The sequence below is a fragment of the Salminus brasiliensis genome, chromosome 17 (genome assembly GCF_030463535.1).
Source record: "Salminus brasiliensis chromosome 17, fSalBra1.hap2, whole genome shotgun sequence".
NCBI lineage: Eukaryota > Metazoa > Chordata > Actinopteri > Characiformes > Bryconidae > Salminus > Salminus brasiliensis.
Genome location: NC_132894.1, coordinates 28,750,796 through 28,775,489, shown reverse-complemented (window position 1 = coordinate 28,775,489; position 24,694 = coordinate 28,750,796). Strand labels below are relative to the sequence as shown.

At 43.8% G+C, this 24,694-nt stretch overlaps 1 protein-coding gene across 4 annotated transcripts; it reads left to right on the top strand.

Moving 5' to 3' along the window:
- The first annotated feature begins 362 nt into the window (after positions 1 to 362).
- usp47 (ubiquitin specific peptidase 47) lies at positions 363 to 24,579 on the top strand. 4 transcript variants are annotated; one of them, XM_072660703.1, is made up of 28 exons: positions 363 to 653; positions 9,550 to 9,744; positions 10,692 to 10,805; positions 11,172 to 11,325; positions 11,770 to 11,866; positions 12,771 to 12,916; positions 13,072 to 13,151; positions 14,286 to 14,435; positions 14,723 to 14,818; positions 14,911 to 15,063; positions 15,250 to 15,408; positions 16,359 to 16,490; positions 16,672 to 16,748; positions 17,093 to 17,148; positions 17,270 to 17,382; positions 17,459 to 17,563; positions 18,449 to 18,656; positions 19,001 to 19,116; positions 19,522 to 19,641; positions 19,762 to 20,548; positions 20,981 to 21,156; positions 21,269 to 21,370; positions 21,472 to 21,587; positions 21,846 to 21,964; positions 22,350 to 22,480; positions 22,597 to 22,644; positions 22,861 to 22,991; positions 23,379 to 24,579. In XM_072660703.1, the coding sequence occupies exons 1-28, from the start codon at positions 609 to 611 to the stop codon at positions 23,551 to 23,553; spliced, it is 4,101 nt and encodes a 1,366-aa protein (XP_072516804.1). In that variant the 5' UTR covers positions 363 to 608; the 3' UTR covers positions 23,554 to 24,579. The 4 variants fall into 4 exon arrangements, with proteins under 4 accessions (XP_072516804.1, XP_072516802.1, XP_072516805.1 ...); XM_072660701.1 differs by having other exon boundaries at positions 15,250 to 15,471; XM_072660704.1 differs by having other exon boundaries at positions 364 to 653; positions 21,269 to 21,349.
- Positions 24,580 to 24,694: the final 115 nt, after the last annotated feature.

Here is a 24,694-nt window from a genome sequence, read left to right as displayed (position 1 = left end):
ATAGTTTCCCCACTAAAAACAACTTTATGTTGGTGCTCATGTGCGAATACAATATTTCTGACAGGACTTGAAGGCAGCATCAAATATAGTGACAATCTTTAAGAAGTAACACGGTAACAGAACCGTACTGCTGAATATCGCAATACAGCCCGGCTGCCTGTTGAGTATCAGCACAGGTCTAATACAGCGGAGCTGAGGAATGTGTATGAAGGTGGATACTGCCACTGTTTGGTGCAATAAACGAGAAGAAAGGTGCATTTATGAGAACTCAGACTAACCTCCCCACATCATGATCACGATCGTCGTCGTCATCATCATCATCTTATCAAAATAATTAGTGTGAGTGTTTTGGGAAGTGACGCAGAGACTCAGCTGAAATCTCGCGAAACTGGGAGACGGCCATTTTTAGCCCCATTGATTGCTGTTTGTGGTCGCAGCACAGAAAGAAAGTATCTGCGATTACTTTGATAACAAGTTTTAGCGGCGCGGTTTGGCTTCCGCAGCTGTCTGGAGTTTGGCTGAAGCGCAGATAATGTTCATCCACACCGCCGTAGAGAGCTGCTGTTGACATCAGAGCCCGGGTAGATGTCCGCTTAACTGTCGCCCAAATGGAAATGGTGCCCAGCGAAGAGAACCAGCTTGTACCCAAAGAGGTGAGAGAAACACTTACAGGGAGACAGATGGAGAGAGAGAGAGAGAGTCGGGGGAGAGAGACTGGGTTTCCGCAATGGCAGGACCGGCACCCCTCTTTAAAGCCCGCTGTACGGCTGAACCTCAGTCTGTGTGGCTGTCTGTGAGCTAAACGGCGTAAAACACACGAAAACGATGGGTCGTTTCCTGCTGACAAGGACTCGTCAGCCGGCTAACGTTAGCGGCTAAGTTAGCCTCAGACTGTGCCTCAAACTGCACACTACCACACTAGATAGTGTGTTTAAAAATAGTGCACAGCGATTACACGTGCTTTCATTAGTGCAGCGCGTCAAGCGTAGAGGTGTGTGGTTTGGGACACAGCCTTGGTGTTTGTTAGCAGGTGTGCTAACGGACTTCCTCGTTAACGTCATATGTCGCTAGCACTAGCTGTAGCTAACTGGCTGGCTAACGCTAGCTAGGATGAAGGCATCTTTTGTGAATCAGCTAGATATTTAATTGTGGAATACTTTTATTAATAGCAACTTAAAGGATGTATTTGAGTATTTGATTAACCGTTTCGACTTGAACGGGAGTTGGCTAGCTAGCTAATTGTCTGTTGTGCGTTTTCTGTTTACTCTAAGCTAGCTAGCGAACTCAGCCTGGGCTTCGCGTCGAGGAAACTGACGCTAGCTGGCTAGTTTACCTTTAGTTTTGAGGACGACATTTCGTGTAAACACGTCTAGCATGTGCGGATTCAGTGTATTTCTGTATGTTCTGTTTATATTAAAATGCAAACGATGTTTTGCTAGTGAACTTGTTCACTGCGTAAACGTTACTCTGCGCTAGTTAGCTAGCTAGCTGCATAGCTAGCGCTAGCTAGCTAACCTAGCTACTATGGCCAGCTAGGATAGCTAGAGGAGCCTCCGAGCGCAAGTGCTCATATCCGATCAGCAGATCAGCCTGTCGGTGTCATTTTAGGTGAAACTTAAACGTCAAAACTGGAGTAAATGTAGTTAGCTAGCAGGCAAGCCCGGTTAAACTTGAACGTTAGCTAGATGTTTGTGAGTTAAGGAACGTAAACGCATTTATCTACGGGAAGTGACTGGAAGTAGCTACTAGCTGATAAACTTTGAGAAGCGGAGAGTGTAAGAGTGCTTAGAAAGGATTAGCTGGCTGGTTATGGCGTTTATTTGTTTGGTACGCAGCTGCTAGCCAGCCAACTTACATGTTTTTGTTATTCTGTTTGCTTTGCCAGATATTTATATTCATCAAGTTAATTAATTTAACGATGAAGTCCCATTTTAAAGCATCTAGCTAACTCTCCAAATACACTGTACTCGCATCCCTAAATAATTCGCAGGAATCTCCCCATGTGCCCCATGGCAGTTTGCACAGTATTCCCACTGAATGGGATCGTACCGTGTTTCCTTTAGGATGTTAAAAAACAAACAAACTGGGATCTAAGTAAGCCTGCTCTGGGAACCTGTTACCAGAATAGGGGCAGTGGTGGCTCAGCGATAACAGGGTTGTGGGTTCGATTCCCGGGCTCGGCAAGCTGCCACTGTTGGGCCCTTGAGCAAGGCCCTTTACCCTCTCTGCTCCCCGGGCGCTGGAGTTGTCTGCCCACCACTCTGGGTGTGTGTGTGTGTGTGTGTGTGTGTGTGTGTGTGTGTGTGTGTGTGTGTGTGTGTGTGTGTTCACTACCAGATGGGTTAAATGCGGAGGACACATTTCGCTGTACAGTGACAAATACGTGCACCTAATGTAAATGAAATGCCACCGTGTGTCCTGTGTTGCTGAAGTCCCTTTGTTAAATTGCCTGTTAAGGCTGTGTGTGTTTCAGTAATTTACACCATTAGATTGAATAATGTAGCTACATGCTATGAATAAACATGGTGTAGCTACATGCCCTGAAGCAGAGATGCCTAAGCCGGATCTTTTCCTGGTTGTGTGACTGTGAAGACTGGGTCAGATAACCTTTTCAGGTAGATGACAAGTCTGAGGAGATTTGGAAAAAATGTGTGTGAGAATGTCAGCTTAAATTACATTACTCCATATAGCATTTTATACTTTCTGGGTGTTAGCTTTTGCATGGAAAATGAACCATGGTGGCTGAAGTGAAGTCAGATGTGCAGTCTTTTGGCCTCCCGTTTGGCCCCTCATGGTTTTTGTTGTCCGAACCTTTGGGCAAACAGTGTAACATCCCCTTTAGCCACAGTCTCACATAATCGTGGTCATATTTGCGATCCTGCACACCTCAAAATAAAGGTGCAACAAACGGTCACTTGGGAGATGCTAAAGAACCACCACTTTTGCAATAGAGGTTCTTTAGACCTTATATTATGTAGTTCGCTTTTGTGCATCTCTTACAAACAAGGTTCCTCGGACATGGCCCGAAGAATCACTTGTTATATTTTTAGGAATGTGTAGTCTGATATGAGGCCGTGTTTTCCAACACACATTCAGTAAACAGTTGTTCCCCTAATTAGCATAAGAATTGAGCTATTGTGCTCTTTGGTGGCTTGAATAACCTTTGCTAGTGTCAGCACCCTTTTATACTGGGTAGCCTTTTCTCAAGATTGTTTGCCCAGATGAAAGGGCAGGACTAGCCGGCCTGTGGAAAGTAAACGTCAGTCTGAAAAAGTAAACTGTAAAGGTTGTTTCTGTTTAACTGAACTGAACATGAGCTGCACTGCTTTCAGACTCCCGGTCCTTTTCAGTGGAAATGGAAGAACCTGAAACATTTGTAATGCACTTGCGTTTCGTCCTGCTGTGGTTGTTTGTTGCACTCCACGGACAGAGGCAGCCTTCTGCTTATCCCGGTAACAATTTCTCTCTACATTACTCCGACTTAAGTTTTAATCTGCCCTGGATAGACTCCGTAATCAGGTCTGTTCAGTGACAGTGGGATCTGATTAGCTTTCAGCTCGGATCCTTGTTTTACCAAAAAACATCAAATGCAGTTTTCCTTTTTGCCTCAGTGCAGTTGATCAGCCAAGGCCGTAGTAGCTAGCAGTAAACATCACTGAGCACTGATTATTTGAGCTGCTACACAAGTGCTTAAAACCATTTTAGTGTCTGAAGATTGCTTACTCAGTTTTGTGTTGAGTTTTGAGGCTAATGTAGGGGGGGTTGGGGGTAAACTGTAGAAGAAGGATTACAGGCAAAGTTAATGTGGGCCTGTGGGCTTATGTTTAGGTCATTGCACTGGCACTGCAATTTAGTAGCACATAGAGCAGGGGTGGGCAACAGTCCAGCACAGTTTGCACATTTCCCTGCTTGAACAGATATACTAAACCTGGCAATTAACAAGTGAGTTAAATCAGATGTGCTTGTGCAGGAATCTGGCCCTCCAGTACTGGAATTGCGGGACTGCGGGAAATGCGTTGTTTTATAATTCAAAAGTGACCAAAGGGAAATAGTTACGACCCATCACAGGAAGAATGCTGCTGTTACACTGATACAGCTTGCTCCATATGGGTGTTAACAATGGTGTTCCCTGCGGCGTCTAAAATCCTGTCCTGCTAAGTACATTTTAAAACAATAAATGTGTTTATATTCTAATTATCCGAAACCTAATTTTATATGTATTTAAACTGTGGGCAGTATGATTGGACAGGACAGCACAGGACAGGATGATTAGCGATTGCATCTAACATCAGATATTTTATAGGATATTTAGCTACGTGCAGCCAGATTTTTTTCCCCGCTTGGTTTTTGAATTTTGGCCGGTCTGGCAATGATCCCAGTCCCTGTTATTAGGTCAGGATGGATCAAAAAACATATAGCCCTGGAACTGCAGTAATGAGCTTTTTCTCCAAACGTTTTATCCGTTGTATTGTGGACACCTATCACACTACAGCTGTCTTCTGATTCTGATTCTGATTGGATGGATGCGTCACGTTGGCCAGATTCTTTTGTATTAAGTTCTTCTTGACTCAACTTTTTTGCCCCACCGCCTTCCCTGGGTGGAACCGATACCCTGTGTAAGCAGTGTAAAAGCAGCCTAATGCCAGAATGATAATGAAAGCATTTAGTGAAAGCTAGTGGAGGCTGCCTCTTCGGATGAGTTCACATTTTAAAATCGTGACTTCACTGACCTGCTGGCCTGGTTTTCCTGTGGTAGAGCTAATACCTGAGTAGTTATTAAAGTACAGCTATGGTGCACTTTTAAAGGTTAAATATTGAAATAATTCTGGAAGTTGGCATGCCCAGCTGCACACTTAGGAATAACTCCATCTAGTTCATCTAAAAATTGAGGTGAACCACATTGTTTGCAAGAGCTGTATAACAAAAAACAAGTCAGTTTATAGTCCTGAGACTACCTGGTACTACCTGGTTTGAGTTGGAACTGGGTAAATGTTGTATTGGGTGTGCACCAAACGAGAGGACTGTGGTCGACCGGAAATCGTGAGTTTCTGACTGCTTTCGGGGGAACTGTGGTTCAGTTTGCTGCTAGTGGGACTTTTTTCAAATGATTTTGTAAAAACCAAATCTAATGAAAATGTAATAGAGAGAGAGAAAATCTGCACTTGATACCAGGCTTTTTAGCAATTTAAAGATTTTTCAGTCATATCTATATTATAAACATGGTTTTTGATGGAGCCAGAAGTAGTGGTTAGAAGCACCTTTATATTTAAGAGTGAATTAGTGTATTGCAGTGATGCAGATCCATTGTTGTAGTGTGAAACCAAACAAAACTGATCCACAGTGCCACAGAAGACCTAAACCCTGGTGAGTTCAAATGTTTAAATCTGCCTCACACATTCCTGTAAATATTCTGCTGGACTGCATGTTAAATTCAGGTTTAGCCTAACCGGACTAAGATCTTAGACTATGACGTTTGGGCTGTGCTGTTTACATGAGTGTCGCATAGTTATACTGTAGAAGTTTCGGTCGTGCTAATATTGAACCGCCAGTGTACATATAAACATAGTTCCTGTTTCTGCTCAGCAGCTGCACGTGGCTCCTCGTCTATCCTCTACCCTTCTGTCACGTTTGACTCTGACAAAGCCCGGCCTGTCCTGCAGCTTCGTGCCTGTTCCTCTTCAAGTCCCACAGAGGAATGCGGACGTTCGCCCAGCACACCTCTCTGTATTCGTGTTGAAGACGACTGTGATCTAAACTCCCAGCCTGAAACTGATTGAAATTGAGGGTGTTTTAGACCAGAGACAGGTTGTGAGATCCCTGTGTTAGTGTGTGTGTGCGCATGAGATGGGGAGAGGGAGGGAGAGAGAGAGTGAGAGGGTTCTGCAGCTTGACTGAAAGGGCCACCTGCTACCAGCGTTTAAGCAGTTTGACAGAGGGCTTGTGTTGAAGGGTGAGTCAGCAGGGTGGGAGCACTTTATTTTTCAGATTAGTGGAAGTGGTCACAAGCTTCCCAGGAACTTAATTGTTGCACACACATGTGTGTGAGACGGAGAGAGCGAGAAAGCCAGACAGGTTGTAGGACGTATTGTTTAGCTTGCATTTTTAGGAACGCCAGTACTTACCCTGCAAATTGATTATTAATATTTCAATAGACTGAATGAGAATGTGACAAACCGCTCAGCGTCTATTTCATATTCACCGGATCACTATTAAGCAGCGTCCTGCTGAAAGCAGAAACCTTTTTACCTCTTCAGACTAGAACTCAAAAGTAAGAAGGCTGAGTGTTTGAAAGCGTGGAGTGCTGTGCAACCCAGCTGACACCTTGGATGCAGTCGCTGCTACTAGAGGCCGAAATTCTCATACACCATCTGTCCTGTTCTCCAATGTGCCTCTTTCCATTAAAAGCTAAGCTTTGAGCTCCCTTGATATAAACTATCCAAATTGCAGTGCTTTTGCTTGGCCCTTACACCACAATTTATCAGATGTGGGATTTTCAACGTTCAGAAACGTAAACAGACCCTGTCCAGTCTCAAAATGCAGAGTCTTTCTCTGACTTTGGCGCGGTTGTCGTTCCTTATTACTGATTCTTGATTGAGATCCTGAGTACTCTTTAGCACGAAACCTGATCATCTTAATATTTAAGTTGTTAGAAGAAAATGTAAGGCAAATGACGAAATGGTTATATAAAAACAACCATGATATTGCGTGTTAGCGTAGACTGTCTTTCATAAAGTTGTAAGGTCTTGCACGGCTGAAGAAGCCTGTTAGAGCCAGTGTTGTACTACGTCTTTTTATTGTATCGGTTTGAAACGCATATTGATACTTGTAGAATGTGTATATCTAATCGTGTTCACTGACTGACTCAATCGGCCTGATTATCCAATACCCGATCCAGCTAATTTTGTCAGTATCGGGACCGATATCCTAGTATTGGATGGGTGCATCCCTACTTGTCAGGTTAGATCTATGAGGAGTGCGCTACTCAAAATAGTAACGCTGCTGAAATGGTGTTTGCAGTTGTAGTTGACAGTTGGAGGTACTGTAAATTCCAGGAGTGAGTGAGACAGCTGGTCTGTGCAGTGAGAGAGAAAGAGCTGAGAACAGGGTACGATAGATCTGGGAATGCTGCGTCAGTACAGTACAGTACAGTATAATTGAGGAAGCTGCAGGACATGACCAGAAGGTTAATATACACTATATGTCCAAATGTTTGTGGACACTTCTAATGACTGCATTCAGCTACTGTAAGTTGCACCCATTGCTGACACAGCCTGTCTAGTCCCTATAGAGATGTACTGCCAATAGAATAGGACTCTCCGAAGCTGATAAGCATGAACCTATGAGCCTAAAATGCTGCATAATGTTGATTTAACAAATTGCTTTATTATTTACCTTTATCCTTAAAATAAGGCCAGGCCAAAGTGGATAGTGCCGTGAAATGAAATCAAAGCAAGGTCTTGGTGTCTGAAGACTAGGTCTTTCATTTCGCCTTGGATAATGTAGCTAACAGATAATGAAAGCTTGTACCCACTCATTTTATGCGAGCTGCGTGCCTAAATATACTGGTTGTGGTTGTACTGTGTGACTAAAACTATTGTGGTTATCTTTCATCCTCTTTCACTCTAAACACCAGAGAACAAATTATGTGCATAACTCATGTGAATGAGTTAGCAATGTGGTCTTTGGCGTGGTCTCCTGTTACATCTGCGTGCCACACCACATGCTACGTCCATGCAGTTGTTGGTTCAGAGAGGCTTTTGATTCTGTTGCTCTCATTATGTTCAAAGGCTTTGAAAAATGCTAAGCAGGATATGAGGATCCTCCGGCTCCACGCCAAGTGTGAATCTTGGTTCAGTACTTCCTTACCAAACCCAAAAGTGTCCCACCTTTTGGGTTTGGTCTCCCCCACAAGACTTGACACAAGCAAACCGTGACACGAGTGACTGCTGATTTTGATCTTTGCAATTCATATGTTGTTTAACATTGATGGAAGGAAATAGGTCATTGTAATTGCAGGACCGATTACTAATGGGGCTCTCTCTTTCTCAGGAGGCTTCCCGTCTGCTAGGTTCTGTGGTGGCAGAGCCCAGCCTAGCCTGCTTCATGTCAGCACCTAGCGATATTATCCGCGATAAAAATACCCCTTAATCTGATAATACCCCTGGATGTGTTGACATCAGTGGGACTTTTAGAGTAGCATTCTTTCATTTTTCTCTCTCAGCAAAGCAAGATCCCTAGTAGTTTCTCCAGGGTGACCTGGCTTATATGTATAATACTATAAAAAATAAAAACCAATACGGTCAGTGTGGGCAGTCTGACTCCAGTTAGCGCTTTAGCTTTTAGTCATCTGCTTTGTTCTTCAGGCAGCCGTGTCCTTCTGGACCAGATGTTATTCAGTGTTTTGTCTTCTGTGCTTTGTCATCAGGGTGTATTTTGGAGTTGCAGGCAAAGTATTTTTGAGGAGATGAAGAAGAGGTTCTCTCAGGTAGCGTTGGCATGAGCATTTTGCTTGTGTTTGGTTTGCGTGTGTTAACAGCATGGTGTCTACATTTGCATGGACACATTAATTAAGCAAGTAGTTACTAACTGTGAGCTAACGAGTAAGTCTAAAATGTCAGGGTAAGGAAAAGAACCTGTGCCATTTGCTTCTGAATGACAGCACTGAGGCTTTATTACAGTGATCATTGTAAAATGCCAGTGGACCTATTTCTGCTGCGAGTGAGTTGTTTCTCCATACTCGCCTGTAAACATTGTGCTGACCCCCCTGTGCTGAAAAATGGCAGAGAAATATTTTATTTGCGTCATACTTGGAGGCCCTGGCATTTGTGGTAACATGAACAGATTGGCAGTGGAGAGCAGTCTGAGGGAACAGAGACGCTGTGTGAGAAGAAAATGGCTCTGGCTTTGTAAACAGAGTCTATGATTTCCACAATGTCGTCACCGAGCAGACATTATGCTTGCTGTTGCGTTTTCAGTGTTCAATTTATTTTCCGTGATTAGGCAGTGTTTTCCCTCTTACATAACTAGTAGTTGTGGCTTGATGAGACGTTTGACTGGATCACTGAAAGGCCTGCTCTCTTGTGCATGTTTTAGCCCAGCCCCTTGTATTTGTTTTGTCTATCCTTGAGATCAGTCCAGCTCTTTACAACTTCATGGGAGGCTTCCCAATGTTTGCTAGATTAAGAATTTGAGCTTCGGTCCATATTTCTTGGTGTGCTAGTCGTGCTCCCAGGCTTACCTTGTAAGCTGTGTCTTCAAAGCGCTTAATGTAACCAGGGCTACAGTAGGTCATATCAATACTCTGTTGCGTAACCGACCACTGCTCCACTTTCACCCTGCCGTATGCGCCTCCTTGTCATGTCATGGCTTGGACCCAGGAAATTTCTCGAAGGCTGGCTGTTGCCTGAGCCAGCCCCCCCCCCTTCCAGCAGCCTAACTTAAAATGACTTATGTTGACTGCCTGTTTAGCAGCATGCGGAGTGACTCGACTTTATCCTTAGCTGTGGTGTGTTGACAACTGAAGTGAAAGTGTTGTTCTCTGTGCTACAGATAGAGAGTGCTGCCGAGGAGCCCAGAGTGCTGTGCATAGTCCAGGACACCACCAACGCCAAGACCGTCAATGAGAGACTGACCCTCAACCTCCCGGCTTCCACGTCCATCGTCAAGCTCTATGAAGACGTCGCTCACAAGGCTGGCTATGTGAATGGCACCTTTGAACTGGCATGGGGCAATGTGGTGGACACGGTGAGCATCTACTCTTCTCTTCTGTTTTGGAATAGAATTGTAGCAGATGTTCAAAGTCAACTGTTCTGTTAAGTTAGCATTTTGGACTTTCTCAGCTCGACACTGAAGCTTACTATATCTGCGCTCTAGTCCGTTTATAGAAATTGTTAGGATGAATGTAGAGGTTTGTTTTGGGCCATGAGAATTGTGTGTGTGTGTGTGTGTGTGTGTGTGTGTGTGTGTGTGTGTGTGTGTTCTGTGAACCTGGCTGGGGTGCTAATCCTGCAGCTGACCCAGAGCACAGGTGCTGGAGCTGGAGTTAGCTCTCTGAGTAGGTCACTGGATTAAGCCCGTGGGTTTGATCCAGGCCATGCCATTGCACCAATGACCATCTTAAATAGCTAATAAGTTGTTGCACATGAATGCATGTGCCTTCTTGGCCCTTCTAAAATGAAAATGCTGCTATTGTGCCTTCAGCCATGCCCTTCGTTGGTAGCTCCTCCTGATGGGTGCCAGGTCACGGTAGCTCCATCTGACCTTCATCCTACCCCAAGACTGTGGTGCTGGAGAAGTACAAAGTGAAGGTGTTGGGAGCTGCAACAAATAAGAAAAAGATTCTAGATTGGTCATCTGTACCACTCATTCATAATGCCATACTTCACTTGGCATGGTACTAAACAAATCCCCTCTCAATGATCTATGACTATGGGATATTAGAGACTTCTGAATGATCAAAATGATCTGCTGAATGTAAGCTATGAAGTGTGTTGCATTTTTCTCTTAAAATGAACAAATCACCCCCAAATGTATGTATGTATGTTTTTGTTTGTTTATTTATTTACTTACTTACTCTGTTTGGCTAAATAGAGAAGCTAGGCAAGCCATCATGAGCAAATTTTCTGTTGAAATAAAGCATGTCTGGCCCATATCATTCTCTTCTCACTCGCTTTCTTCTTCCTTTTCCACAGGCTCCTCTGGACCAGGCCAGTGAGATGTCTTTGGTGGAGTCTGGGTTTGAGCCAGGGAAGAGGAACTTCCTGCAACTCACAGACAAGGATGGAGAGCAGCCCCAGATAGCTTCTGTGAGTGGTCAGATCAGCTGAGAAAGGGTTGCTTAATGCTGGAGAATTGCAGATATCGCTGTGTGTGCTCGTGACGAGCATGGGTCTCTGATGTCTCAGTCAGTAAGGTTATCTGTCCCAACAGCTGTTTCCTAAGTGACAATAGCCACAGGGAATGGACTTTTTAAATGAGGGATAGAAAACAAAGTGTTTGGTTTGTGTGCTCAAGCTCACAAAGTGTGTGTGTGTGTGTGTGTGTGTGTGTGTGTGTGTGTGTGTGTGTGTGTGTGTGTGTGTGTGTGTGTGGACTTTAAAAGTAGTAGGCACTACAGCTCGTCACCTTTCAGATTTTCAATGTTTATAATTGCTTTGTTTATCTGTGTACAGGATGAGTCAGGCACGGCAGACAGCAGTGGACTGGATGACAGCTCTCAAGACCGCTTCATCGGGCCCTTGCCACGGGATGGCACTGTGGGCTGCAGCAGTGATTACAGCAGCCCCAGCTACTCCTACTCTTCCATACTCAACAAGTCAGAGACAGGTAGCCTCCCTCAGGCCTTTTAATTGACCTGTACATACACTGCTCCGTGGGCTGAGTGTGTTTGCTTTATTATTTATTTGCGTTACTGCTGTTGTGTGCGTTAGCAGGGCTTGCAGAACATTCAGCCTAACAAAACATTGCACACAACTGAAGTTGTGGAAAGGTCAAACTCTCAGGATAGATCAGGTGTAGGTTTTGTGGTATGTAATAGCAGATTCTTTCCACCCATGTAGTTACGATTAGCCAGGATAAAATGGCACTGCTCAATTGTGTGGAGTTTTAAACCGTAAACTCAACATAGTAAGGATTTAATGGTAAGGATAGATTTAATGCCAGGGTTATGGTAAGTTGCATTCCATGTCCATTGCAGAATCTTCCTTTCAGAACATATCTGACTTTTACTTTTACTTTTCCTCCCTCTGTATGAACCTTGTGTGCATCCAGGATACGTGGGTTTGGTGAATCAGGCCATGACCTGTTACCTGAACAGTTTACTGCAGACCCTGTTCATGACTCCAGAGTTCAGAAACGCACTGTACAAGTAAGTGACCTCTATGTGTTCGTCGCCAGCTTTTAATGGAATAGTTTGGCATTAAGTTAACAAATCCAATTAACCTGATGTTTCAATTAACCCAGGGCTGTCCAATCATATCCGCAAAGGGCCTGTGTGGTTTTCATTCCAGCCGAGTAGAAACACATGTGATCAAAATGAAAATGCTGCTATTGTGCCTTCAGCCATGCCCTTCGTTGGTAGCTCCTCCTGATGGGTGCCAGGTCACGGTAGCTCCATCTGACCTTCATCCTACCCCAAGACTGTGGTGCTGGAGAAGTACAAAGTGAAGGTGTTGAGCTGCAACAAATAAGAAAAAGATTCTAGATTGGTCATCTGTACCACTCATTCGTAATGCCATACTTGGCATGGTACTAGACAAATCCCCTCACAATGATCTATGACTATGGGATATTAGAAACTTCTGAATGATCAAAATGATCTGCTGAATTTAAGCTATGAAGTGTGTTGCATTTTTCTCTTAAAATGAACAAATGGAATAGTTTGGCATTAAGTTAACAAATCCAATTAACCTGATGTGTCAATTAACCCAGGGCTGTCCAATCATATCCGCAAAGGGCCTGTGTGGTTTTCATTCCAGCCGAGTAGAAACACGTGATCAGTTGTTTGATGAGTTGATTTGAACAAGTAAAATCAGGTGTGGCTGCAGGTTTGCGGATGAGATTGGCCACCCCTGACTTGATCAAACCCCAAGGTTTACAGTTTCTGATGCTGGCCTCGGCGGTCCCCAATTTTTATTTTTTTATTTTAAAAATATATGCTTTATAATTCATGGTTCCTTTTTTTTGTACTTGAGTTTGACAGTCTAATTCCAATGTTTGTGTACAAATGGTGAGTGTAAGCATTCTGGTTGGCTTTGTGCTCCCCTTTTTAGGTGGGAGTTTGAGGAGTCAGAGGAAGACCCAGTCACCAGTATCCCTTACCAGCTGCAGAGGCTGTTTGTGCTCCTGCAGACCAGCAAGAAGCGTGCCATAGAAACCACAGACGTGACGCGCAGCTTCGGCTGGGATAGCAGTGAAGGTGAGCTCCTTCCTGCTCTAATGTTCTGGGCTCAGGTCCCCGAGCGAAATCCAAGCCACGTTACCGCTGACATCACTAGACTGTCTCAGAATGTGGGTCTTTGTTTCCTTGCTAGAAATCATTCGACTGTGTTTGTGTGTGTGTTCATTCTACAGCGTGGCAGCAACATGACGTCCAGGAACTATGCCGGGTCATGTTCGACGCCTTGGAGCAGAAGTGGAAGCAGACTGAACAGGTACAGCCCACCCGGACTTCAGACATGACACTAATCCAAAGCTAGTGGGAACAAAGGGTCTAGTGTGGGTGGGAAAAGTCCCAGGGTTAGCAGCTTCTGAAAGTGCTGTGTATGTGTGTAAACACGGGCAGGGTCTGGCTTTACATGGGGCTTGCTGGTTCAGAGGTGTCTTAACAGTCCCAGGACCTTCAGTGACTCAGTTTTTACCTCCCCAGCATGTCCTGGAAGTCCTTACATGTAGACATTACATATTACATTGCATATCTTACAGATTATTACAGATTACTATATCCATCATTACATCCTATATCCTACTTCTAAAGCAATTTCCCCTTAAAATAATAGGTTCAAAACTGATGCTCCACTGACTTGTAATGGGGTGCGGGGTGGCGTCTGTCATTGCCAGTCCAGGCCAGAACACTGCTTTAACTACACTATGTAACTTTGTTGGAGCAGCACAAGACATCGTACCGCTGTGTAATATTCGTCATATTCAAGTAAAATTTTGTAATGTTAGTCTGCCGCTTCAGTTCACATGCTTCTTAATTTCTCAGCTTGTCCACAAATGCATGTGTACAGCTGTTCATGAGGAGAGCTAATAACGTTATTTGGTTTACCGCAGTGGAGTAAATCTAAATTACACTCTCCAACTGGATTGGGAGCCCACAAGCAGAAACATACAATTGCTTATATACAATATACTGCTTTAATCCAAGATACAGAACTTTTTTTTATTATTGCTGATGCGGAGTCTGATCTGATATTTTGGACATTTCACACTTTAGTTTTCATTAACTTTAGTTGCTGAAAGGTGGTACAAGGTAGAGCGTGCTAAACAAGCAGTTGAGTGGTTTACCGTTGTTGCTGTGCGGCGTCCCACTTCTGTGTTACAGTAAACAAGTGCTTTATTGCTTGATGTCAAGTGATCAGTGTGGCTTTTATTTATGAGTCGGGATTTCTCTACAATCTAACTTTGGTGCTTTGTGTTTAAAAAGTAAGAATGAATTTCAATAAAAATAGAATAAATTTCATTCAGGTTGTCTGGCTGTAAGTGTAGGATTTCTTTGTCTTAATCCTGTACCCATCTGCTGCATATTTTTGGTCCTGAATGTATTTTTTCTTGTGGCTCGTCAGGCTGACCTTATAAACCAGCTGTACCAGGGTAAACTGAAGGACTATGTGCGCTGCCTGGAGTGCGGCTATGAGAGCTGGAGGATCGATACATACCTGGACATTCCTCTGGTTATCAGGCCCTTTGGAGCCAGCCAGGCTTTTGGGAGTGTGGTGCGTCTCCTTCATATTCAACCTTAAAACCTTTAGTCTTTAGGAGATGATTAAATGCATCATGGTGTCTTATTTTATGATTTCATTTGATTATCTTGATGCTGATGTATCAAAATTGATACATTCTAAAGCATCTACACCAAGTTTCTTGTTTTTGGATTTGTAGGTCTGAAAAGTAGCCTTAGAGCCTAGATTCTTTTTGGAGATTTTATTTTTTTTATTTGCACATTCACTATGCAAACACTGCTGCTGTGACTGTTTAGAGGTGTCTTATTTTTTTCCAACAGGAGGAGGCATTGCAGGCCTTCATCCAACCTGAGACGCTGGATGGACCCAACCAGTACTTCTGTGAGCGCTGCAAGAAGAAATGTGATGCCCGCAAGGTGAGCTGCTGCAGTCGTCTGCAGGCTGTTCTGTCTACGTCTCTTACCACCCCATGTTCTAATTTTTGCCTTTGCCTTGTTTTGCTCTACAGGGCCTGAGATTCCTGCACTTTCCTTATCTTCTGACCCTGCAGCTGAAACGCTTCGACTTTGACTACACCACTATGCACCGCATCAAGCTCAACGACCGCATGACCTTCCCTGAGGAGCTCGATATGAGCCCCTTCATTGACCTCGAGGATGAGGTAGAAACAAGTCTTAATGTATCCATGATTGCTGTAGACAGAGATGTTTAATGCTTCTACTTAAACAGCACTCTCGATCACTCCTCTCTGTTCGCTCTGGAATAAGGGCATCAATAATGCATGGTTGAGGTTGATGAGCATCTCTTTTTAACTGCCTTGTGATTTACCACATTCTGCACACCACAGAAGTCTCCTCAGACAGAGAGCTGTACTGACAGCGGGGCAGAGAATGAGGGCAGTTGCCACAGCGACCAGATGAGCAACGACTTCTCCACTGACGATGGTGTGGATGAGGGTATTTGCCTGGATAGCACGAGTGCCACTGAGAGAGTCCTGAAGCCAAAGGTACCTCCGCCGCTCCCTCCAGCACCCTACAGCAACCCGATGGGGCCTGACTGCTCACGGCAGGTCGGGTTCAGGCATTGTTTATCAATCATTGTTTTATTTAGGTTCTAATTTTGTGTCCAATTCTCACCTCTCCTATATTTAATGGAATGTGGCTTGTATTTAGATAGTTTTAGATTTGTTGGGTGTGTCTGCTACCGTAAACCATGTTTAATTTGGCACATTGGAGTGACTTGTGGAATTGATTCTGAGGTCCACAATACCGTTGTTGGTAAGTTCTTTGGAAGATGTTTTTGGGAATGTTTTATTCTGTTTATGGTGGTTACATTTGGTTTAGCTAGATGTTTGTTTGTTTTTGGTGTTTTTCTGGCGTTTTTAAATATGTAGTCCAGAGATGAATCTGACAAAAAATATATAGAAAAAGAGTATGAAAGTAATTTTACAGAGAATCCAGTCCTTTTTGGTCACTCTAAGTGAAGAAAATCACCACTAATCAGTCCATGGGATGACAGTCCTGGCGTTTAACCTCCATGAGGGAGTAAAGTGAAACTTTCCCAGCTTTATATATTGTGACAAAAAGGAACAGTTGGGCTCTTCTTAAATTGTTGTGTGGTCCTTTGCTTTGCGTCATTGTTTGGCAGAAAACTTAAAAAATAATGAAATTTTATATGTGAAGGTGCTGTTTTGGAGACAAGGTTTTTGCTCCTTGTTTAGCGTTTACCTTAGTCATGACTAACTGACTTGTTCCTAATGAATTCCTCCAAGCCAACCAGATTTAATTTCAAAACATGGTCCTGTAGAGTAGGACAGACACACTCAAACACTCCCAGGGCAGAATGATGAGGCTATATGCTGAATGTTACAATATCAGGCTCTCTTCAGTGGTCCTATTCCGCATAATGGATAACTAATGCTTAACCTGAGTCTCTGTCTTTCTTTTTCTTCTGCAGAGCTCGCTAACCTTTGAACTTTTCTCGGTAATGGTTCATTCTGGGAGCGCCGCAGGTGGGCACTACTACGCCTGCATCAAGTCTTTCAGCGACGGCCAGTGGTACAGCTTCAACGACCAGCATGTCAGCAAGGTCTGTCAGATCTGAGCTGTCTGGTTTCTTGTTTTGAATGATCTGAACAAATGTGTTTAATGATGAAAGTGAACGGTTTAATCCAGTTAGATGTGGTATCGTATCTTGCGGACTGAGAATGCTGGCATAAATTTAGCACAGTGCATCATTCTGAAGGGTTTGATGGTGTTATGTGCTATAGATCACACAGGATGACATCAGAAAGACGTATGGCGGGTCCTCAGGGAGCAGAGGCTATTACTCCAGTGCCTTTGCCAGGTTAGTAGACCCTTTCATCGCCTTGCTTCTTCACACATCCCCCCTCTGGCTTTTGCCTTCAAAGAGAAGAGCGTGCGCACAGGGCCTGGTATTAAATTGGCGACATAATCACCATGAACTTTATTCATCCAACAACTAAATGACGTCTCTCTAAGACGAAGACAACAGGCCCTTTATTTGACTATGAACAAAGCCCCATTTATGGCTACCCTTCTCTTCCTGCACTTGCGGCTTTTTATATGCCAGAGTGGTCCAGAAAAGAACATTTTTACATCACTAATAACATTTGGATTGGAATACCCTCTATGTTTATCTGAGACTAATGGTCTTTTATGTTTCAACAGCTCCACAAATGCGTACATGCTTATATACAGGCTGAAAGATCCCTCAAGGAATGCAAGTAAGAGAACAGTTATGAGCCTGCTTTTGTAGTTTTTAAATAAATGAGAATTAAATGGTTGATTATTTTAATTTTTTTTGTTTTTTTTTTAACACAAAATTAATCAGACTTGTTTATGCAGAGTACCTTGATGTAGAGGACTTCCCAGAGCACATAAAGCGCCTCGTCCAGAGAGAGAAGGAATCTGAGGAGCAAGAGAAGAGGCAGAGAGAGATTGAGCGCAACACATGCAAGGTACCCCCTTAAACCTGTACTGTGATGTCACTCTATGGGATTACCATGTACTAAATTTCTCTTTCTGTTCAACTAGATCAAGCTTTTCTGCATGCATCCGTTCAAGATGATTATGATGGAGAACAAGCTGGAGGTTCACAAGGACAAAACCCTCAGAGAGGCTACAGAAATAGCATACAAGGTAAACCTGACCTGCGCTTTTTCTGTGAAAATAGTGGATAGTATATAAGTGGTGTTCGATTTTTCTCTTTCTTTTTTGATTCAGCACATGGAGACAAAATTAGGAGGACAGCCTGATAGTTTTCATTTTGGTCTTCTAGACTTGGATCCTCATCATATATATATATATATATATATATATATATATATATATATATATATATATATATATATATATATATATATATATATATATATATATATAATTTTTTTTTTTTTTTTTTTTTTTTTATTATAATTTTATATATATATAATTATATATCATTTTGTGAAGAATGCGTACTGTGCATGTTTATCATCACAGTGGTTTTACAATCTATAATAAGGGCTCTGCTAGCAGTGAATTGTTGAGCATGTTATGCTGCATCAGTTAAAGGGTGTCACAATTAGAACACCAGAACATCCTTAGCTGGACACATAGCTTGGTTATGAAGCGCTTGTGAAGCAGATACGTCAGGCTAAAGGTCTTACCTGATAGCCTCACAAGCACATGACCAATAAGCTTCACTGGAGCTATATAACCAAGCCATTTGTCTGGGGAAGGGTGTTCTGGTGCCCTCCATAAACTGGTAAGAGCAGACATGTGGATGTTGTACATTTAGCGCCTTTAGCCATGGTTGCAGGTCCTCTTTTTTTGGTTATGGTTCTCCAAATAAATCTGATCTTTTTGTAGCGTTGGAAAGCTCTGCTCTAAATGTCTCTAAAAATATTAAATAGTCTGTTGTAATGTTGGGTTAGCACAACGAGACACTTTTTGATCAGTGTCTAGATCAGTAGCAAATACAATAAAACCATAAACATCAAAGCCTCTTCTGAATGTGTTTTATGCCTTTGTTTGGGTCCCTAGCTGATGGATCTTGAGGGCACGGTTCCTCTGAGCTGCTGTCGGCTGGTGAAGTATGACGAGTTCCATGAGTACTTGGAGCGTTCATATGAGGGAGAAGAGGACATGCCCATGGGACTGCTCCTTGGTGGGGTCAAATCCTCCTATATGTTTGACTTGTTGCTGGAGACCCGCAGACCTGACCAAGTGTTCCAGCCCTACAAACCAGGAGGTACCTGCACCAAAACCACTACCCACTAAAACTCTTGCACTACTGCATTGGTTTGATGGAGGCTGTACTACATCTTGTCTTTTTGGGGTTTGTTTTGATTAGTCCTTCTAGAGCAGGTGAAGAAATATGATCTTGATGACCAGAAACCTTTTATAAAGCCACCAAAATGAAATCTGGATTACTATAAAATAGCTCCATATGTCCACTTGATGGCAGTGTTGTTTACTGGCATTAGATCCGTTTTTGTGTTGCATTTGAGACTGCTTTTGCTCTTCCATGTCTTCTGGAATTATGCATTCCTATAAATGTATATATGAATATCCACTGTGTATGTGTACCTGCAGAGGTGATGGTGAAGGTCCATGCAGTGGATTTGAAAAGCGAGACCATCGCTCCTCCTGTCAGTGTCCGGGCATATCTGAACCAGACCATTACAGAGTTTAAGCAACTCATTGCACAGGTGAGTTCTCTTTGCATTTCTCACTGACTGATCACATGCATCGGAACATCAGGTTGCTTTCATCAGCCGAGTAGGAATGCACAATATAATGTTTCTTCATGGTAATCGCAATGATACACAGAGTATATCATTGTGACATGTTGGATTGTTGACATTTGGTGAAATGTGCTGTATTTTTAAACATCTCTGCATATGTATACCACAAAAAGAAAATTGTACTGCAGTGTCTGTTTTTCCCAAAATCGTGCTGATATAGGATTAGTTCCATCTGACCATCTGATATTGTAGGTCAGAGATCAGCTCTTCTTCTTCTACTACATTATGTTCTGGTTATCTGCGAAAAAGACAACAAGTAAAATGCTACCAAACTGCCAGGCATGTCCCTCATATGATTGCTTTCCTCAGGCCACTGGACTATCTGCAGAAACCATGCGTGTTGTCCTGGAGCGCTGCTATAATGACCTTCGGCTTCTCTACGTGCCCAACAAGACACTGAAAGCAGAGGGTTTCTTCAGGAGTAACAAGGTTCACCTTTTAACCTAATTGCATTTATTTGTACTTATTTAAGCTGTTGAGCTTTAGTAGCAGGTAAATGTCGTTTTGATTCCTGCTGTTAAATCCTGATGCTCTCCTGTTTTTCCTCAGGTTTTTGTAGAGAGCTCCGATTCGCCAGACCACCAGGTCACTTTCACAGACTCCCTCTTGTGGAAGCTCCTGGATCGCCACGGGAACACAATCAGACTGTTTGTGTCGCTTCCAGAGCAGTCGCCAGGCTCTCTGGCCCATAGAACTAGTTGCCCCAAAGTGAGCGGTGACTCTGAGGACTCGTTTGATGGAGCTAAGGGCAGCGGCCAGTCTGTTGAGGCCATTCTGGAGGAGAGCACAGAGAAGCTCAAAAATCTGTCGCTTCAACAACAACAGCAGCAGCAGCAGCAGACCTCCAGCACCAGCGACAGCCAGAAAAGTTCAGACCACAGCGACTTTGAACACATTGAATCCCCGGCAGCCGAGTCGGACAATGCAGCCCAGCCTGCTCCACAGGTGACTAGTGGGGCCAGCACCGGAGGAACTGTCTCTGACCCAGAAAACCAGTTTCCCTCTGAGGAGCGCTCTGACTCGGACGTGAACAACGATCGCAGCACCAGCTCTGTAGACTCTGACATCCTGAGCTCCAGCCACAGTAGCGACACTCTCTGCAACGCTGACAGTGGCCCACTGCCACTGGCCAACGGCCTCGACTCGCATAGCATCACCAGCAGCCGTCGGTCTAAAGCACATGAGGGCAAAAAGGAGACGTGGGACACGGCTGAGGAGGATTCGGGCACAGACAGCGAGTATGATGAGCATGGCAAGAGTAAAGGAGAGGCACAGTATTTGTACTTCAGAGCGGAGCCATACTCGCAAGAGGATACTGCTGGGGATAACCAGAAATGTAAGTGTGATTGTGAATTGCTTTATTTGGATAGGTGCCTTATAGATGCTCACCTGACATTTAACTAATATTCAACTGAATATGGATTAAATGCATCTGAACTCAAAGTTGACTGCCAGATTGAAACCAGTCCAGTCTCTCCTGAACACTGCCTATTGAAATTACCATGGGTGTGCTGCTATGGGAATTGTTGGCTTATCTGCTATCTTTTTGTGTGTATTGCCATCTGCAGACATTCACACAATTATAAAATGTAGAAATTGAGCTCCCATTCACCTGGAATAGCACTAAATACAGATTTCAAATCGGTTATTGATTTATAATATTGGTAAAACTACCAAATGAAGCAAATTTAAATAAAGTAGTTTTTGTGACTGCTCCTAAAGAAAAGTTGTGAATTCTAATTGCATTCACCCACCTCCCTCTTTTCAGATTTACTTGTCCATGTCGATAAGAGGATCACACTTGCGGCATTCAAACAGAACCTGGAGCCGTTTGTTGGAGTCACTTCCACCCAGTTCAAGGTCTTCCGGGTTTACGCCAACAACCAGGAGTTTGAGAGCGTGCGACTCAACGAGACGCTCTCCTCTTTTTCAGATGACAACAAGGTCTGTAGTTTTTCTTGACCTGTAGGATGTAATGGCTCTGTCCCTAGGAGTTTTTTTAGCAGGTATTCAGCATGTTTTATGACATCTTGTGATCATCTTCTTACTTCAACAGATCACCATCCGGTTAGGAAGAGCACTAAAGAAAGGGGAATACAGGGTGAAGGTGTACCAGCTGCTAGTCAATGATCCTGAGGTAGGCAGGCCAGGTTGGAAGGTAGCTAATATTTCTGCTGTAGTAGCTTAAGAGTTGTGCGTAACTGGAGAAGATTCATGGCTGATTTATGGTTTCTCTTCCACCCCCACCCCCCCCCCCAGCCCTGTAAGTTCCTGTTGGATACTGTATTCGCTAAGGGCATGACAGTGAGGCAGTCTAAGGAGGAGTTACTGCCCCAGCTCAAAGACCAGTGCAAGCTGGACCTCAGCATAGACAGGTGAGCACAAACATGACACACAACTTCTTAAATTCAAAAATGGATGAATAACTAACTAAAATGGCAAGGGTGTAGGTTAAAAAGTTTACAGTTTTGTGGTGGAATATGCCATGGGCTGAACCTGTACCTGTGACTGCGCAAGGAGTGAGTCACTGCAGCATCTGACATTTTCAATAGCCTGACTCACTGCTGGACTTTAGCAATGCAGCTGAACCCACACAGAATGCAAATCGCATGCTTGTGTATGTGCTTTTCCAGGTTTCGACTCAGGAAGAAGACCTGGAAAAACCCAGGCACTGTGTTTCTTGACTATCACGTCTACGAAGAGGACATTAATATCTCCAGTAACTGGGAGGTGTTTCTTGAAGTTCTTGAAGGTAAAGATCAGCTTCCTTCTCTATGTTGAATATGTGCTTGCCATCAGCACCCAGAGAGCGCAGTGGGGTAGATGGCGAGCGCTCTCCCCTAATCGCTGCTGGACGGCAGTGTCCTTATCCTCCTATTGTTGGCAGCATTGGTAATGCTAGGGGGAGTTACGAACTGGAGGGTTAACTAGAGGGTTAACTGGAGGGGGGGTTCTGATTTATTCTAACCTTGTTAGATACACCTAAATAATTAGCAGGACCTTTACTTTGTGTACTATAAATGGGACATTTGGCTAGTTGGCTATGTGGCTGTGACTTGTCAGATTAAGAAATTGTGCATGTCTGAAAATGTGTCCCTTTTTGTGCCGTCTTTGGCACCGTTGTAAATCTTGTGCAGAACCGGAGCGGATGAAGTCCATGTCCCAGCTGGCTGTGCTGACACGGCGCTGGTGTCCAGCCCAGATGAAGCTAGAGCCTTTTCGGGAAGTGGTACTGGAAAGCAGCAGTGTGGATGAGCTTAAGGAAAAGGTGATTGGGGGAAGCCTTAAGGCTATTTGGAGCCTTGCTAATACTGTTTTAGTTTTCCGGGATGGTCAGTTATGGTGATTATTCCTAATGCTGAAGTATTGTTTCTTCCCTTGCAGCTCAGTGAAATGAGTGGAATTCCTCTTGAGAACTTGGAGTTTGCCAAGGTATGGCAGCTTGCTTATTTCCCAAACTCTAGTCCTGTAGTTCCACAGCAATCTTTCATCCTGCATACACCCTAACTGACCAGTTTATTATGGTCTTGATTATTTGTGGAGTAGTTATAGTAGTAGCTGCAGCACTCCAGAAGCAAAGGTTGCTAATCTGTTTCAAATGCTACTGCACTAGAAAGTTCTTTAATTGTCTCCATCCTGTTCCAATAGGGGCGAGGAACATTTCCTTGTGACATATCTGTGTTGGAGATTCATCAGGATTTGGACTGGAATCCCAAAGTTTCCACGCTCAATGTCTGGCCCCTCTACATCTGTGATGATGGCGCAGTGGTCTTCTACAGGTAATGCACCTTTTACACTTCCACTTAAGAACCAGTGTGAACATTTCAGGTCGTTTCTGCTGATTTTTTTTTTTTTTTTTTTTTTTTTTTTTTTTTTTTTTATACCTTCTGTCAAACATGGTGAAGCCACTGTTATGGCTTGGGCATGTATGGGTGCCAATAGATGTTTTTGTGTATTGATGCTGATAGAAGTAGTGGGGTTCATTCTGAAGTGTATAGAGCTTTATGTCTATGCTGACCTTGAGTCAGATACTGGAAATCCAGTATTTAGTGATGGCCATGGGTTCCAGACTTCAGGCAGTCACTGACTGCAGAAAGGGGGGGGGTGAAATAATACATATATTTAGGAATATGCTGTCCTTACGCAAACTGCATCTTTCCCTGTAGGGACAGCACTGAAGAGCCCATGGAGCTCTCAGAAGAGGAGCGCAGTGAACTGATGAAGAAAGAGAGCAGCCGCCTGCTGAAGACAGGCCACCGGGTCAGCTATTCTCCCCGTAAAGAGAAAGCTCTTAAGATCTATCTAGACGGAGGGCCTACCAAAGACTCGGGACAGGACTGAAGGTGGCCCAAAACCACCCTGACAAAGAAATTTTTAATAGCTGGCCTGCCCGCTGCAGTGTAGCGCTGCCTCGCCAGGGACCCTCGTCTGACGTCGGGGCCCACGTCGAATCCAACGTCACCAGTGCTGTGCGGCTGACGCCCTTCTTCTCTGAGCTCCGTGGGGGGGCATTGCGAGGCTCAGATTACTATTGTGCACTATAGTTTATTGTACTGTAAAGTTTAAAGGGAAGTGCAAAAGCTATTTCAAATGAGAAAAACAACACAAAATCGATACCATTCAGACAAATCAATCTAACATGATCCTGCAGATGGATGCACTTGTGGAATAGAGTGGCGAAGACTATTTGGGAGTGATTTGTATCTTTCTCTGGGCTGTCTCTATCCTCAATTCTCTCCATTGTTCTCAGTTGTCCCCCTCTCGTTTACTGTCAGTCTTCATCACTTGCTCTTTGATCATGAGTAAGGTTGAGCTCACCAAGTTATGTGCACATGATCCAAGTTCTCCTCAGTCCACGCAACTGTAAGGGCGAAGCCAGCCTCAGTCCAATCATCTTCCACGTTTTTTGAGGTCCTCCACTAAATCCGGGTGTGGTCTAATTGTTCTCATTTAAAAAATACTGGGCTCTCTCCTGTTCATTTAATGGAAGCGTACTGGGTGTGAATTAAACGCTTTCTATTCTGGCTGATGAGGCTCCGCCCTGGCTTTTTCCCCCCAGAGTGCTTCCCTGCATGTGTGGGTGTGACAGTGGCAGTCACTCTGTGCCACCCCACTGACTGATGAAGCTCCACTCACAACTCCTCCTCTTTTTAGTGGGGCTATTGACACTGGTACATTTTAGTCTGCAAGCCTATAAGACTAGAGCGATACAAATCAAGTAGAGCGCTTCATTTATCTGTTTACTTTTTTTGTTTGTTTGTTTTTCCCTTGTAAATTATTTTCACCCCAGACTTAAGGATTATATTAGGTCTTGCGAGTGACCTCTGGCACACATTTTTTAATAATTTTTTTTTTTTTTGGGGGGGGGGGGGGGGGGGGGGCTATATTCAGCCTTTTTTTTGTTTGTTTTTGTTTTGTTGGTTTTTATTTCTGCACAATGTGAACGGAGCCTGTGTGGGTTTGGGCCTGGTCTCTGTCTGTG

What these genes read in the sequence shown, in the direction of transcription:
- usp47 (XM_072660701.1), top strand. Translation starts at nt 609, where the DNA reads ATGGAAATGGTGCCCAGCGAAGAGAACCAGCTTGTACCCAAAGAG. An exon ending in AGATCCCTCAAGGAATGCAA is followed by an intron (nt 17,149 to 17,269) that starts GTAAGAGAACAG and finishes TTGTTTATGCAG; the next exon opens with AGTACCTTGATGTAGAGGAC. An exon ending in CTGGACCTCAGCATAGACAG is followed by an intron (nt 21,588 to 21,845) that starts GTGAGCACAAAC and finishes GTGCTTTTCCAG; the next exon opens with GTTTCGACTCAGGAAGAAGA.